The 17,568-nt window shown below is 41.5% G+C and overlaps 1 protein-coding gene across 3 annotated transcripts in view; it reads right to left on the bottom strand.

The window, feature by feature from the left end:
* The window catches only part of fbln2 (fibulin 2), a 35,302-nt gene extending 24,385 nt beyond the window's left edge, over nucleotides 1–10,917 (bottom strand). For 2 of the 3 annotated variants that reach the window (XM_054793053.1, XM_054793032.1), the window contains exons 1-2: nucleotides 10,848–10,917; nucleotides 8,143–9,427 (exon numbers count right to left, since the gene is read on the bottom strand). In XM_054793053.1, coding sequence (XP_054649028.1) covers nucleotides 8,143–9,394 — 1,252 coding nt within the window. In that variant the 5' untranslated portion in view covers nucleotides 9,395–9,427; nucleotides 10,848–10,917. The remainder of the gene's footprint in view (nucleotides 1–8,142; nucleotides 9,428–10,847) is intronic. The other variant, XM_054793043.1, reaches the window with a different exon arrangement.
* Between the last annotated feature and the right edge of the window lie 6,651 nt (nucleotides 10,918–17,568).

Below are 17,568 nucleotides of genomic sequence, written 5' to 3'. Positions count from 1 at the left end.
CCAAAAGTTGACGAAACAAGACGGCCTATGACGTTTAATTCTCTCAGATGACTGTTTGTAAAAAGTCGTAAAGTATTTGTGCGTTTGTGTATATAGACGGTGTGCGCCTACAGTCCTGTGTTCATCTTGAGAGGATGACATAATGTCCCTCTCACCTTCAACATGTGTACTTACAGAGATATAGCGCATTCTGAAGCACATAATCGCTGTCCGACAACAGCTGGCTCTGACATAATAGGCAGGACTCCCCTGCAGCCAGGATGACTTCATTTCTACTACAAGTCTTGATTGACAACTTTTGTCTTAATCCCCTTGAGACTCTTAGCCAACAATCGTGTCATTCATCTTTTTTTAATTATAGGGTTACAATAAGTTGAGGCAAGCTATTAGTGGTTGCCTGAGGCTTTGATGGTTGCACGCAGTAACCCCCAATCCTATTACACCTCCTTGCGGTTAGTTACCCTTCATCCAGCTGCAGCCTAGAGAATGTGACGAGGCTAAACTGTCATTCTCTGTTTGTTACACTATGTGCTGTGCTGCAAAAACTTTCTAACAGTCTGACACACAACTAATGCTGCTTTGGAGTTATCAGTGTGCAGCATGTACAGCAGTATATAATTACTATCCACTGAAAATGACACAACACACAAACATTGTTCTCTAAATAGCTGGCGACACAAATACCATTCAAGTAAGCGTCATGGTCTGGTGCTGCATGAGTGCTGGGGAGGGCTGCCGACACTGGGGAGGTGCGGTTCATCGAAAGAAACCTGAATTCCAACCTGTACTGTGACATTCTGAAGCAGCATGAGCGTTTCCCTTGGAAAACTGGGCCGCATGACAGTTTTCCAACATCCTGCCCAGCCCAACACACCTCCTTGCTGAGGAAGCTGAAGGTGATGGAGTGGCCTAATATGTCTCCAGACCTGTACGGCATCCTCAAGCAGAAGGTGGAGGAGAGCAAAGTGTCTAATATTTGGATGTTCACCGTGATGTGTTCTAACACGAGCTCCCACGAGAGTTCGTATCACGAGATTAACAGGTGACAATATTTCTCGTTTAAGAGAAAAGCTGTCAGGGCAAAAAGAAGACAAACAGGCTGTCAACTTTGGCATCGCTACTGTAAATGATAATACACGTAATATGGAAGTGGCAGTGCACGAGGGACAAATGAAACCCACATTAAGTGCTTTGCGCACACTATAAACCTTGCAATCCAAGCTGCACTTGGTGCTCCCAGCGTCGTTTGTTAGCTCACGACTTGTGTTGTGTTTTTTTCATTGGAGTTGAACAGCTGCCGCGGTGTTAATGTCCAAGCAGAAGCTGTAGTAATTCTACACTTGATCAAACTTAAGATGAGACTTCTATCAAAGCATGTGATACTATTTCGGAAATTCACTACTTCCTCGTTCCGCACTCTAAGCATCATGGGAACTGTACTTCTTTTTAGCGTAAACATAAAACTAATCTAGTGCAATCTGCTTTACATGTGTCCCTACATAACTATACGTCATCATAAATGATTCGCAATAGCAGCTACAACTGCGGTCATTATATTAGCTTTTATCATTGTGCTCGTTTAGTTTTAGTTTTGTTTTCGTTTGTGGAAAGAAGTTCAACAGTTAAAAGCATCATGCGTTGGTCACAATTTCCATGACTGTGGATTATTTCCAGTGTTATTTCGAGGTGCTAGGCGATTTATTTAGTTTGTGGAAGGTGGCAGTCATTAATTACTTGCAAGAGCAACGATCGCATTAATGAAATGACATCTCTTTATGACGAACGTGAATGTATTCACAGGTAGGATAGGATTTGGGTTGTTTTTTTTTACATTTTGAGGCATTGTATTTAATTCTGTCGTAAAATGTGTCACTTATCATGAATAACCTGCGTAGGTGATCACATGACAGTCATTCTTTGCCTCAGCTACAATGCGCATGTCTTATATGTCGTAACATAATCGTGCTATTCCAAGGGAGGGGTAGTGTGCTGAACTGGAGCGTGGATCAGAGCCCAAACGCCAAACGTGTTGAACTTTACGTGTGAAGCGGGCCCAAAAACGGTCTGATTGGCTCTTGTTATACGCGGTGACAATAGCACATTGTTAAGATAATAGACTTGACTACCTGCTCACATCCCCATAAGAAAGGCAAACAAACTGCTAACAGATGCTAGCTCATTGCTAAACGAGGCGTCGGCTGCCAGGAGCCAACACTCTTGACACAAGCGCCTTTTAAAGCTGGATGAAAACCTATTGCACACTGTCAAGACTAATGGTGCGCTGAATTCTTGCAGCCTGTCCTTGGTTGCGTTTCTCAAAAACACAGGTTGAATTCATTTTCTGCAGCTCAACATCTGCTTTCGACACTGAATATTCAATTGGTTTAGTATGTTCAACGGCAATATTCCTGTTATTCAAGCTTGCTTCCTTTTTCATTCGCATGCTCAAGGTCTGTTCCCAAACCAGAAAGCAGGAAAGGCCCATTCAAAGCACAGCACCAGATGTCTTGATTTTGGCCTGGATGGAGCCAAAAGGACGTGTGTTACTAATTATTCTATCAATATAACACAAACATGAATGGAAGGTTTGTCTTTCATTCTAATGTTTTAGGGGTTTGTGTCTTCACTTTACTTGCACATGTGGTTTATGAATGGATTTCTGCATTTGGAGCAATGTTTTCTCACAGCATAACGCAGCACATGACATGTGCAGAAGGTTTCCTTTCAGTCAGGAAATTTTGTGGATGGCAGATTTACTGGAATTCTTGTAACTTACCTGGAAGGCACCCTACAACTCAACTACAACTATCTTCTTCATAGATATTTCCAAGGTCGGCTCTGGAATTCACCCTCCATGTAATGCTGAGGAGACTAGATCTCACCGTCACATGCAGCACGTTGTGAGATGGCCATTGATAGAAACTCATTTGTTTTGTCCACCCCACCTCAGACATTTAATAGTGTCGCATCATGCTCTGGTTGAGTTGAACATCATGGTGTCCAAGTAAGTGTTGTACGAAGAATGTGAGCATATATGGAGGTGTACCTCAGATGAGCTGATAACTAGGATGATTGGGAAGCCAGCATGGGAGACGAGTAATCACACCAGCTCTGGAAGTAACAGTGTGGAGCGTCTGGCAATCAAGTCACAACAGTGGTCTCATTCATCACGTGTGTCCTATGCCACTCGCAGGTACAACCCCCCCGAGAAATCCTATACTAAGTCCAGCCCAGCATCAGAACACATGAACAATCCCATCCCCCTCCCCTCATGAGCACATTCTGCATCTGTTTGGACAGACAGAACAAATGAGCTGCAGTCACTGACTTGAGAGCACAAGGCATTTATTTTGGAACATGCTCCTGCAGCAAAGGTATGTTCAGTTGAAAAAATGGCTATGGATGTATGACCTCTGTCAAGTACAATGAATGAGCAGGGGGATGCAGTGGGTATTGATAGACATTTCTTTGCAGGATTGGGGAAAAAAACTGCTTTACTCACAACTTATTAGAGGAGTGGGCATCTGTAACATCATATGTAATTTTCCACAAACTAGGAATTAGCCTGTTAACCACGTAAAGGACGAAACAATTCACACTTTCATGTTTTTTTAAAGAGTTCCATTCCAGATTGTTGGTTGTTTATCATGGACAGGGAAGACATAGTTCAACCTGGAATCTAAATGGCATGAATCAGGAAGTAGCTTGTTACCTAATAAAGGGATAAGCAAAACACTTTTTTTACTTTAGTTAAATGAACCATGATGAGAGTAGTAGTTGGTTGTTGATTAGCGTAATTACATCCAAACTTCTTAGACAATTTCAGCTCAACTCTGGTGAGGTTGTCCTCGTTAGGGGTCCCAGGTGAGCTGGAGCCTATCCCAGTTGACTTTGGGCATAAGGCGGCATACATCCTGAACTAGTCACCAGTCAATCACAGGGTACAGTACATGTAGACAAACAACCATCTACACTCACTTTCACACCGACAGTACCCTCGTCAATCGCGGTTAATCGGTTCCAAACCCGACCGCGATAAATGAATTTTCTGCAAAGTAGGAAAGTCTTTGTAAAATGGAATATTTTCGTAGTTAAAGCATAGAAAACCTGTTTAAGACGTACTAAATACGGGTTTTAACATTATTAGAGCCCTCTGGACATGAAATAAGATATATAAATAAACATAAATAAAATATAAAAAATATATATCTGGACATAAAATCCATATAGTCACATTTATACTCATAGTAGATATATACAGATATAGAGAAAATAAGCCATTCAAGACATAAATAAAACTGTTCATGTGTGTTGCAATAATTAGCCCATGTTATTAATATTATTATTATTATTGTTATTATTATTACTAGGGATGCTCCAGTCAGGGTTTTGTGCTGCCAATTCCAATACCGATCACATGGATTAACTGTACATTTTTCTATTTATTTATGATGAGTCCTATTGCCCATTAGACAATTCCAAGGGCCCTGGCTAATAGGTAATGTTCATTAAACAACAACACACAAATAGTGTTTGGAGGACAAGACATAATTAGTATAATGACAACAATACATAGACACTTGAAAAAGTTGAAAAAGTACGTACCTGATGGACTTAATGTCCACTGGGAGAAAAATGAACTCCAAACTTACCGCATTGCAAAATGTCACTGTGGCAAAAAGTCACATTTGGAGTCCGAAGACGAGAAGGCGGATAATTCTGGCTAGCTAGCTAGCTAGTTAGCTGCAGACAGCTAAGCAAAGTGTGTATAGAAAGATGCAAGAGAAGTCGAACACCAGTAGGTTTGACAAGGGAGTGATTAAACACACTGGCATCGATTGGCGTAGCCTGTGTAAAACTGTCAAACTGAAACCACTGAGCTTTTACAGACTAGTGTTGATTCTCGCGGCAAAAGTGAGTTCCTTGCTCTGCTCAATACGGGTGTTGCCAACCCTGCGTGACACAGCACACATGCACATCCACGTCATGCTTGTATTGTCATGACATGAATTGTCATGTCGCCGCCGCACGGCGATGGGTTTTTGTGATCGGCTTTGAAAGGCATTTATCGGCATATGCCAATCACATGTTTTTTACGGAAATTAGCCGATTCTAATCAGTGGCCGATCTATCAGAGCATACCAAATTATTAAGATTACTATGTTATTATTACTGTGCCTGTTGTGAAATCATTAAAACCTGCAATAAAAGCCTGTTGTTCCGGTGATCAAGTCTGTCGCCTGTATGTTTCACCTACTGACACCTACCTGTGGAATACTGCATATCACAATTTCAATGCATCATATTAATGTCTTTTATCTGTATTTTTCTTCATTTAGCCATTTTTTACTAATAGGTCATATACAGTGACAAACTAGCATGATTTGTTCATTAATATATTTTTGAAAAACCATGATATAGCGAAGCCACAAAACTGGAACCGCTATGTGGCGAGGGACGACTGTGTGGGCAATTACAAGCTTCATGGTAGCCTAACATGCATGTTTTTGGGATGTGGGAAGAAAACCCATACAAGCACATGGAGAACACACGGGCATTCAAACTCAGACTGAGGCAGTCTAACCACATACCGTGCTGCCGCTGTACTGAATATTCCTCCTAAAATCCAAACGACACCATCCATCCATATCTGCACTCTACTCATACCTGTCAGCATTGGGATTTGAAAATTAGGAAGGGAAAAAAGTTTGTGTTGATCAAGCCTGGACACTGTCACCAATGTCATCTGCAGTACCGTAGGGGATTTTTAAAAACTGCAAAATTTACCAGAAACTACAGGATACAAACGGGAGGGCGATGGTAAAGAAGGGCAAAATACGGGAGTTTCCCAGGGAAAACAAGTGTTGACAGGTATGCATTTATGGTATTTATGTTTTTTGTGTTCTCTTTCAAACAACACATCTTCTGGTACAGGCCTTAATAACAGGCGTTACTCATCACCATTATGTAGCGGGGTTTTCCTGACTATCCATTAAAGTGATAAAGTTCTGAGTTTTTAGTTGCTGGGGACAATTAAGTAAAGACTTTGGCCTCTCAAAACAATATGTGTTCAAAAGATTAATACATTTGCATCACAAAAATGCCTTCTCAAAAAATTCAGACCTCACAAAACGCTCGGCGTTATGTGTTTGTCTCTGTGCGTTCATGTGTATCTGACGAAGACGCTCGCATCAACTTACGCGACGGAGCGCCGCGGCCATCTTGTTTACGTATGTGTTCCACAGCGGACAGTGCGCAGATATAACGCCAAGCGTGTGGTGAGGTTTGAGTTTTTCAGAAGGCAGTTTAGCGATGCAAATGTTTTAATCTTTTGAACGCATGTTGTTTTTAGAAGCCAAACTCTTGACTTAATTGTTCCCAGCAACTAAGCGGAACTACGTTCTTCATCACAGAAATCTGACCAGAACTGGACTTAGGAGACCATGTGGGGGGTAAGTCGCTGTTATTGGACTACAATGCTGATGGGGATGTCATACAACTTCATGTCCAAAAATCTGAACTATCCCTTTAACATGCCACTGCTCTGAAGATTTGTTTGGTCCATTCAATTTCACAGCATCATTTTTGTCCTACACTTTAACAGACACACTTGTAAGGTCCTTGTACTTGTAGCAAGCCGAATTCCATCTTCATGTACTAATGTAATGAAAAACTAACACCTGAATCAGGCTAAATGTGGCGCGTAGCATTCCCAAAGAAACATTTCTCACCTCCAGTCTTCAACTTTACTCCTAAGAACAAACTTGACACATACATCTGCGAGTTCACCCCCACAGAAATGCCTCAGAAATGCATTCAGCATATATTATACATACCTACGGAGGCCAGGTGCTGAAAGAAAACGCAGGTCTGACACGCCTGGACAAAAATCAGACCATTGTTAGGTAGGTTAAGTAGCAAATAGCAAGATCTGCTTTCTTCATATGATCACACAAGCTGTGATTTGTGGATCATTTGCCATAATTGTGCTGAAATGGTGGTTTTCCAGTGAACAGCATCACTGTCATCTGATTTTTATCTCAGTACCTGCTGTAGATTGGCCCATATGGCCTGAAGCAAGCTGAACTGTTGGAAGACGTGCAAGTAATCATACAGTATGAAGGACACAAAGATCTCCCAGCTTGAAATATTTGAAAGATGATAATAAAACTGAAGCCATTTTTCCCATAGGAAATCCAATTAATCAGTCCCAGACACACAAAAATATGATCAAAAATTACATTTTATAGAGAATCTTTATAGTTTTACATCAGAAAACAATACACAATAATCATCAATGACGAATGAAATGGACAAAGGGGTGCCATCTTTGTACTTCGCAAAGAGTTCTTTCTTGAATTCAAAAGTGTTTTTCACCTTCTTTATCAAATTGCTCGCACTCATAACTTTTTTTTTGCCCAACGGCGGGTTATTTAGCATATGCACTCAATTAAAAAATGCACGGACAGTGAGTCACTAACGGGCAGTGTGTTTTGTTTGGGCACTCAATTCTGTGGAATGATACAGTACGGGACAAAGGTACAAGTTTGTTAGCGTCCAGGGAACCAAAGTCTTTGGGTTCTGGGGCGAGTATGCTTGCAAAGCTGAAACTTAAAGGCAAAAGGGTACCACCAGGAGCAGAGCCTGCAGCTTAATTTGACTGAACACAGGAAACCTCACCCAGCCGGGACACAGAAAGGACTGACAGATTGATACCGCTTTCTTGGGAAACCGAGACGATGTATGGAAGCTGGGGCCAAATTTGGGCAAAGATTTTCTACAAAAACCGAATCATACAAAATTTGGGCATTCGAGAACTGGTTTGAGGTTTGACTGTACAGTATATTCTTTTCAGTTTACCAAGAGGTATGCATTAAAAGTGTGCTGGGAAAGCACACTTTCCATGCACAATTGAAAGTTTTTTGCTGGACCTCTGCCAGCTTGAACGGAGTGATTATGAATTCCTCCTCAAAAGACAGGATGTGAGACAAAGCTGTGTCACATGAATATGTCACAATAGTAGCAACCCTACATTGTCTTTGCTGGGGCTCCAAATGAGCACATTGTATTTGGATGTAAGCGGTAATTTGTCAACACATTTCATATTTGTCAGCACACAAAGCGAAAGGAAACATCTCTTACCGTCTGCGTCTCCATCTCCATCCATAGACTGATAGTTGGACAGGTTCTGAGGTTGTCTTAAGGGCTGCTCTTCAATCTCCCTCATCCTGACTGGAGTCATGTTGGGGGGCTGGAAATGGACTGAGGGGTACGAGCCAAGTTTGTCTTTATCAGTAGTGTGCCTGTGCTCCACTGAGGCTTGCTCTTGTCTATTACGGCTGCCAGAATGGAGTAAGCCACGATTCCTAGCGTGACTACCTCGACCTTGTTTGTGGTGGCCAAAGTGCATCTGCCGGGTGGTGTTCTGTTCGTCGCTTTGCTGTTGTGGTTTGTCATTCTCCAAAGTCACTTTCTGTGTTGTTATTGTTTGCAGTGTTGATGAAACAGCGCTTGTTGGATCCAGGTCACGCATGACCTCATCCTCGCTGCTCTTTTCAGTATCAAAGCTTTTTTGCAAGTCCCTCAGCTCACTTCTTCTGTCATCGTTTGAGGTGGAGCTTGACTTTGGGTAAGTGAGTGGAGCTGTAGTTGGTTGGGCCAGATTTTGGACAGGGAAAGAAGTCGGCTCAGGCTGTGAGTAGTCATAATCCTCTGTGCCAAAACTGGGTGGATCTGGCTTGTACAGCGGTAGAGTGTTTCCCAGCACTAACTTGGTGTTGGAAGGTTGGCTGCTAGTCACTTTCAAATAGTTTGTTTTCTCAGTGGTTGCAACCCCTGTGGGCTTATTAACACTATGGAGGTCACAGCCGGGAATGGGTGAGCACATTAACTTCCCGCCTTCATTTGGACAGTAGCAAAACTGGCAGTTATCTAACTGAAAGGTGTGTCCTGCCTCAAACTTTTTGTTGCCATGGGTACAACCAATACGCCCACATTGTGGACATCCATCTGCAGGCTGCAAAATGTCAATGCAGTTGTGGGAAATTTCAGGGCACTCAATAAAATGGCAACTTATCTTCCCTCCTCCCTTGGGACAAGCACATTCTGTGCTTCCGAAATCCACAAAATAAGATTTCCCCTGTGGGACTTTGCCTTTGCGGAAGCCTGCTTGGACACAGTCGTAGTACTGGTAACCTTCACAGGTGCAGCCCGTTTGTGTGCAGGTGGGACAGCAGGCGCCTGTCTCGAGAACTGTTTCAATGCAGTTCTGCTGAACCGGGCATTCCACACCTGTGCAGTCCTTCTGGCTTAGACCAGTGTGCAGGCACAGCACCATCCAACACAAACACAACACAAGTCTTTGTGCGTTCATTTTATGTGTGGAAGACAACATCAGTTCTCCAGTTGGATTCCAGATGAAGTGTTTCTGTTAGCCAGTGGAAATAAAAAATGATTAGTGACATATTTACACCTCACAGATACAGCAGTCGGCGGTTGGGTGGGTTATAAGACAAAATAACAATCAAAAATGTCAGTTGCTTAAAGGAAAACTGTCTTTACTATTTATTTTTTAAAGACGGTTTAATCATTGAACTGCTTTCTCACATCCTAAATAGTTTCAATAAAAGTCTGCATGGGCATTAGATATTTCTCGAGGCAAAACACGCATGTGATGGATGTCAAAAACGCGCACTATCTGGAGGCAGGCTGGCAGCACAACATTAGAATGTGAGAGTAAGTGATGTGACTACAAATCAGACAACGTTCTGAAAAACAGGTGTTTTCTATTTTGCTTTTCCTGTATTTTCTTTTGCTGCTGCTATTTGCATGGTCTCCAAAAGACATCTGTGACGTTTCATCTGATGTGCTCCAAAACCAAATGTGCACTTCATCAGTGTCATTAAATAGTTGCTCATATTCCTGCTTGAAATGTTTTAAGCAGCATATGTCTGATTTCACAAGTTCTTGGTTACCACGGGAACCAGGGCTTTATGAAGCTAGCAACAGGTAGTTGAGAAGTGTCAGAAACAGCTTTGTCTATTGATCTTGGAAGTGTGGAGATGCACAACAACACTCCACACTTAAAAGCACCGACACACATGACAAGCAGCGCATTTCTTCACCTTTTCAGAAGGTAAAACAACCTGTAGGAATGTGGTTCATTCAGCGTGCGCTAACATTGGTAGCCTATAACTACAGAACGTATCGATTTTCATGTCATTAAAATATATGTAACATCTGTTGCTGCCTTAAACCACAGAGGAACACAAAAGCTGCAGCTCCATTTAGTGAATCAATGATGTCTTTGTGTGCAGAGGGTACAAAATTATTTTACCAGATCTCACTGCCTTTAAAAGGCACATGGCGCTCGGCTGTGGCGACTTCGTGTGGTGAAATAAGATCTAAAGGCACCACAAAAAAATGTCCACAACATTCAAAGTTGTTCTTCTCACTAGACAGTCAGGTGGGACGAACGTTGAATTGTGATTTAAAGTGGGTTGGGTGTTTTGCTTTCCCTTCCTTGGGGTTCAAATCTGACCCTTAACCCTTGCAAAGGCACACGCACACGTGCAAACCTTGTTTTGCTTTTTCAAGTGTTCAAGTGTACACGTTGACGCAAGATATTAACGCATCACAAAATGCTCTTTTCTTCAGAAACAAAAAATGCAACTTTACTGCACGCAGAGAGTACAGAGTACATCACATCCGAGCGCTAATTAAGTTCATAACCAAGCATGCAGCGCTTAAAACAAGACACAACTAATAATAGCTGTTGTCTTTCTTGATTACAGTAGCGAACGTGTGAATATTCCGTAGGACACGGACCTGCAGTATTTTTTCCTTACCTTGATTGCCTTGGTTTCCTTACCCTGCAGCGTCGCTGTGCTGCTGCAAGAAACGTGTGCGTAAAAATGTGAGTGAGCTCCACTGGCTGGGAGCGCCCTCGCCTTTTTTTTTTTATTAAGGGAGGAGAGGGGAACAGAGGGAGGGACACAACCCGAGCTCAGCCCAAGACTTCTACTAGTGGCAACACTTTGCAAAAATGTATGCCACTGCTGTCCCTGCACGCGTAATTGTGGATATTTGCTTCAATGAAGGGAGACTATTTAAGCACTTGCATTCTTAATATGGGTATAATTACAACCCAAAAGGGGCTAATATGTGCTAAATTGGTAATTCAGTATGTGATTGAAGTGGCATATTGTGTCACCTTTCAACTATTTAAGCACCTCAGTGTTGTTTTCTAGTTTGATCTTTAGGGTCACGCGAGCGACTTAAATAGACAAGAGTGGGAGAATGAGCAGATCAGATGACAGAAGCAGCGCTCACTTCTATGTTTGGCCCCTTGCTAATCATAGCGCCCTCTTTATGTACCTGGAATGTTCTTTGTTGTGATCAGCAAACCTGCAAGGCGCACACCTGGCTATCCCTTACATGTAACCGCAGAATCTTCTGTGCCGCTTATCCTCACTAGGGTCGCGGGTATGCTGGAGCTTTTCCCAGCTGATTTCGGGCGACAAGCAGGGTGCACCCTGGACTGGTCGCAGCCAATTGCAGGGCACATATAGACAAACAATCATTCACACTCACATTCATACCTATGGTCAATTTAGAGCCTCCAATCAACCTAACATGCATGTTTTTTGGAATGTGGGAGGAAACCGGAGTAACCGGAGAAAACACAAACACAAAATGTATCTATAATAAAATGTACACATGAGAACTAGAGTCAGTTTTGTGTATACAGGGTCGTATTTAGTCAGTTGGGGGCCCAAGGCAAACCTAGTCAGTGTGGCCCTCCTGCTTTTGAAATCTGTTACAGTTATCTGTCAGCTTAAGTTGTTAGTTACATAACCATGTTTATATAACCCCCTAAAAACAATGTGAAATATTAATGTTTATCATCTTCTAACAAGTGTGAATATGAGAAAATTCTCCTATTTCCCGATCTTGAAACAGTCCTTAAAATCTTCCTGTGGATTGTTATTACCTAACAAGTGAATCGTCTCAACGCTTTTACTGTAATCGATAAGAACATTAAGCAACATTTAACATAGTTTACTGCTTTAATACTCACATCTTTGTGATGAAAAGCGTCACACTCAGCTTCATCTGCTGCATTCTCCTCAGCTGACACTGACGGTAGCGGTGCTGCTCTCTTCGTGTCTATGTTTGTTGTGACTGTGAGAAAGGTTGACACCTTAGGTAGTTTTGATAAAAAACTGTTTGCTTTCCACTCGCCTTCTTCTTCTCCGCTCCACAGGGGTAACTCCGCGCCAGCAAGTTTGTTTCCTTCCCCTCTTCCGGGATCAATCCGCATATGCTCAGTTACATGGAATAGTCCAAACGCTTATGACAACTTACGCATCTTAGTAGTTTAGATGTAGTTTTAAGCATGTGAATTAAGACTAAAACAGTAGTATGTGCTTTAGATTTTTACAAAAAAAAATCGAGGATCAGTTATTATGAGACATTTGGGGGCCCCTGGAAATCTCGAGGCCCCAGGCAATTGCTTGTTTGCCTAATGGTAAGTCCGCCCCTGTGTGTATAGTATACATTACACCAGAAGTGTCCACATTTTTTTCACCTAGGGCCAAATAATGAAAAATCTAAGGTGCCATTGTGATTTTGTTTTTTTTTTCAAAAGGCTAAAACACGTCATACACTAATGATAAAAACTTTAAGACCAGTTGAAAACTTGCAAAAATGTTCATTTTGCAGTGTTGGATCTTAAAGAGGTTCTATGTACAGCTTTAAAAAGCAACAAGAAGAAATGGGAGTGAGACAAAAAACATTTTGAGTAAGCAATTTGTTGCAAACAACCATTAAACTGAAATAGGCTGTTCATCAGCTGATCAAAGGTTTAGCTAAAAAAACAGCAAATCCCCCTTAAATAGAAATACAATTTTAAAAAAAGGACTCAGTATGAGTAGCTGCACCATTCTTGTTATTCATCTCAAAAAGTGGTTTGGGCATGCTTGATGCCAGTGTTGTGGGAATGTTGCTCCAGGGGGTGAAGATGGCTTCACGGAAGGCATCCACTGTCTGGAACTGATGGCCATTTTTGTAAACTTCCCTTTCAATCCATTCACAAATGTTCTCAATTGGATTTAGATCAGGGGAACAAGCAGGATGGTCCAAAGGAATAACATTATTCCTCCAAAGATGTCCTTTGTCAGGCGGGCATTGTGAACTGCAGTGATGACCTGTTGAAAAAGCATGTTATTACCACACAGTCGAGGGTCTTCAGTCATGAGGGATGCACCCTCCAACAGATGCCGTTTGACGCCCATGCACAACCTGAAGCTGAAGTTCCATTGAAGGAAAAAGCACCCCAGATCATGATAGCGCCCCCTCCACTGTGCCATGTGGAAAACATCTCAGGTGGGCTCTCCTTGTCATGGCAGTAACGGCTGGCTCCTCACCCTCTGAACCCTCCAGCGGAGCTTGACATACGCCTTTAAAAAAATCCTCAAGCTGCAGCGACACTGACTGTTAAGGCTGTGATTGGTTGGCTTGTTTTACATGATTTCCTGTCTATAAGCGACTTGCTCAGAGGGAGGACAACCCACCTCAGCGAACCACTTCTCTTCCAATTTTGGATTGAATGACTGTTGTCGAGCACTAATTATTTCCAACTGCAGTAACACTTCCCTTCTCTCTTTAATTACCATTGTTCGCTCACAACGGGAAGCTAACAAGCTAAATAGTCGACGAGAGATGTGGTGCTCACAGAGTTGACGTCACATCAACCGTGATGAATTTGTGGCCAGTGGTTTTCCTGCAGAACCTTGTAGAAATAACACCAAAAAAGCAAAAATGGGGGAAAAAAAACAGAGCAAAACATGTAAAGAGAAAAAGGTGAACTGCTGACATTTATAGCTAATAACGACACAAAGCTTTCTTTTTAAAGATGTATCACATGTTTTTAGTCTTTTTATGAGCATATCTTTTATATACTTTTTTCCATATAAACATGCCACTTGTGACCCAGTTGGATGCAGATGTTGTCATTGTGAAATGTAAAAAGGTGACACCCATTAGATGGTGGCCCTCAGAGTGAAAGGCAAAAAAAAGGCCATCACAAGGCGATGTTGCACACATATAGTAAAGAGATGACATACAAGTAGCATCAATGATCTAAGGCTGTTCACAGTGCAGGAGTATTCACAAGCAAATGATCCTTTGTGACATTCCAATAACTATGCATGAAGCTTACAGTTCCAAATAGTACATTAAAATGTAAATCTTGTGTAATTAAAATAAAATGAGTGAACACTTGAACTGAAGGTTAAGAATATTTGAGGTCCTCTGACTCCAGAGAGATGTCCTCTTGTTGCAATCAGAACCAAACGTAATTGTCCTCCCACAGTAGTTGGCCTCCACTTTCTGTGCTGGGGCAAGAAACCCCCAGTGCTGTAATGGCTCTCAGCCCACGAGATAATATCATCTGACACACACTGCTTTGGGAGACGTAATTTCACCCCACACTGTTGTAATTTCTCATTCATGCATGCTTGAATGGTGGCTTGCGCCACTTCTAATTGCCCCAGCGCAGCGCCATTAACTCTTGCCCGTAATAATCCTCCTAATGGGCTCTGGTCCTACTTTGGATATTGAATTCAATTTTTACTTTTAAAAGATTGTGTTTATTGTTGGTTTTCGAAGCGTAGCAAGGTGACCTTTGCCTCACTTTGTGTCTGAAGTTTCCATTAAAGCTCACGCCTGTGGCAGTGACATCATTGTCTACTTGCCCCCCCTCCATAATGCAGCAGGCGTGAATGTTATCTATGCATTGTAAAGTAAATTGTCCTCCTTCTCTTTGTTTAAACAGGTGTACCACATCTTGCTGAAACGGCCACATAGTTTGACTTGGTCCGAATTGGTATGTTTAATTAGCCACCTGATCGGTGCATAATTAATCTCAAGAGAACTTGGGTATTTACGCCTTACATAATATACTATAATATAACTCATACTGTATGTGGCCGAAGACCAACTGATGTTGTCATATCTTTCTGAGATGAGAGCAGAGCCTCTGGGGTAAAGCAGCACAGGCAGTGCGTTGCTCTGCTGGGGGCTCACGCCGCCACGGGAAATTAAGACCCATATGTATTGTGGACTCCCCAGCTGTGTCTTGTAAAATGCTTTCCAAGCTGCAGTTAAATAACATGCCTGCTGAAGTTTATACTTTATACTGTATAAATATACAGACTAACAGTATAAAAATATCGTTCTCGACTCTGCAAATTCACTTAATACAACATGCCGGTGTAAAACAACCATTATTAATATAATTCTGTTGAAATTAATCTCTTTCAAGCTCTACTGCTGGTGATCAGGGAGGCATAAATTCAACAAATACAAAGCCACTCAACTCTATTGACCTAATCCTAATGGAAGTTGTAAGGGACTTCCCATTAAGATTATGTAAAACAATTCAATACTACTTGTACAAGTAAAAACACAGACAACTAAAGGGAATTTCCTTTTGTTGAACTAATAAAGGCATATCTTATTTGATCTTATTGACATTTGTTTTTCAATGTTTTATTTTAGTGATAGAGAAAACAAAATGTTGCCTTCATTCCAATTTTCAAGATAAAAATGGATTGTAACAGACTTTACAATGTCTACCGACTGCACCTCTCACCTGGAAGACCCTTGAAGTGTGTACTTCGTAATACAGACTAAAGCCTATTACATTTCTGGTGGAAGTTCAGAACTTCGGATGAGAAATTGAGGAAGAGTTTATTGCTATGGTCTAGTGCGTCCTAGTATGAGTCATGCATGCCAGATGAGGAAACAGAGATACAGCAGTCTTTGGTTAATAATGAATCCATCGAGCAAAAAACATTGCTTTTGGATATTAAATGTTGTTCATGATACCACTGGATTTTAGACTCTACACTGTAGAAACTCCCAAGCATGGTGGCGGTAAGATCATGCTCTCGAACTGTTTTGCTGTCAGCGGTACTGCTGCGCTGCAAAAAGTTCCGAGTTCTTCGAATTCACATCAAATCACCAGCTAAACTGCATCAACTAAATTATCTCAAACACACATTAAAACTGGTTTTGGAATGGATAAGGCAGGCTAAAATTAAGCTTCTGGAAAGTCATACCTTTTTTTTATTACAATTTGCTTGGAAAAGGTCCGTTATAAACGGGGGCTTGGTCTGTGTGTGGGCATCTGCGCAAACATGGAGGGTCATTTTCAACAACACCAATGAGCTGGTTACGTTTCTTAGAGGTCCCAGTTACGTTTTTGGCATCGGCACTACCTATTTATTTACAACGTCTGCTCTGTGTCTTTCAACGATGATCAGATGAGTTTTGTTATGAATGATGCTAGTTCTGAAGTGCAGTTGTACATCAATTTCACAAACTCTGAGCCTTCATTATGCAAGTGAACTGCATCAGTGGCCTGTATAAATAATAGAATAATTACTCTCATTTGGTCACCACATTGTGAACATTTTTATCTTTGACTTTCCATTGCAGCAAAAAACTAAGGTAAGTAAGACAAGTACTGATCAAAATGCTGGTGGTAGCTGGGGCCAGAGGTCATCTTAGTACATATTTTAAGTCAGTGAGCTATCTTCCTTTTTAAATCACATAAATTGCTTCCTACCAGAAGCACAAATGCAAGGAAAGTTTCTTTTTACAGCGATAAATATCTTTTTTTCGCTGGAAATATTAATTTGGTTGTAAGCTCCAACTTTGTTGATTTAAAAGGTGGAACTCATATAAAAATTAATTCAAGGTCTAGACACAGCTCAACTGCCAGTTTTCCCTCCGAATGTGTTCAGTCTGCGCTTTGTGTCGACAACACAGCCTCCATGTGAAGTGCTGATGGAGTGTCGCATTCGGCTCATGTTTATGAAATCCTCAGACATTACGTCATTCCATCCTCACATCAATTATACACACACTACCCACGGATGCAGTGTACACTTAGATTAAATGAAAAGTAGGAGTGAAGCCCAATCATTACGGCCTTGTCAAAATAAATTAAACTTCTTTCATTCTTCAGCGACATCACTGTGTCGGTGAAAGATTTCAGACTTTCATCCAAGCAGGGCCTCACACTCATCCCTCAGTGTCAACATGTCTCACATGCGTAGATTGTTATGATTATATATAATCATTATGTAAGGCAGTGATGGCCTTTTTTGCTTGTGTAATCTGACTCATACAAAGGTTTATGTCACCACTGGCATAAAGCAGAGTGATGTGAAACACTTCAGAACCACAGTGTATCCCTTAATCAAGCCATGCATCTCACTAAAAGAGAAAACCACAAAGTGGGAGGTGCATGTCTGCGCTGACTTCAAAGCAGAGGAGCGGATGGTACACTGAATTCAGGACGGATAATTAGAATTTATGTATTGGTGTTTCATCTCAGGGCTAGTCTAAAAGAAACTGTGCAGTCCAGGAACTGAAAAATGTTCCAGTAAATGGTAGTCATCATTGATCTCCACATTTGCTTTGATGATTTGGAATCCATATTACGTTTCATGAGACGTGTGTGCTTACCACTGAATGCCAAAAAACTGATGAAACTAT

This window comes from Dunckerocampus dactyliophorus, chromosome 1 (assembly GCF_027744805.1).
Source record: "Dunckerocampus dactyliophorus isolate RoL2022-P2 chromosome 1, RoL_Ddac_1.1, whole genome shotgun sequence".
NCBI lineage: Eukaryota > Metazoa > Chordata > Actinopteri > Syngnathiformes > Syngnathidae > Dunckerocampus > Dunckerocampus dactyliophorus.
The sequence above is the reverse complement of the archived record's forward strand: the minus strand, read 5'-3'. Positions and strand labels throughout refer to the sequence as shown.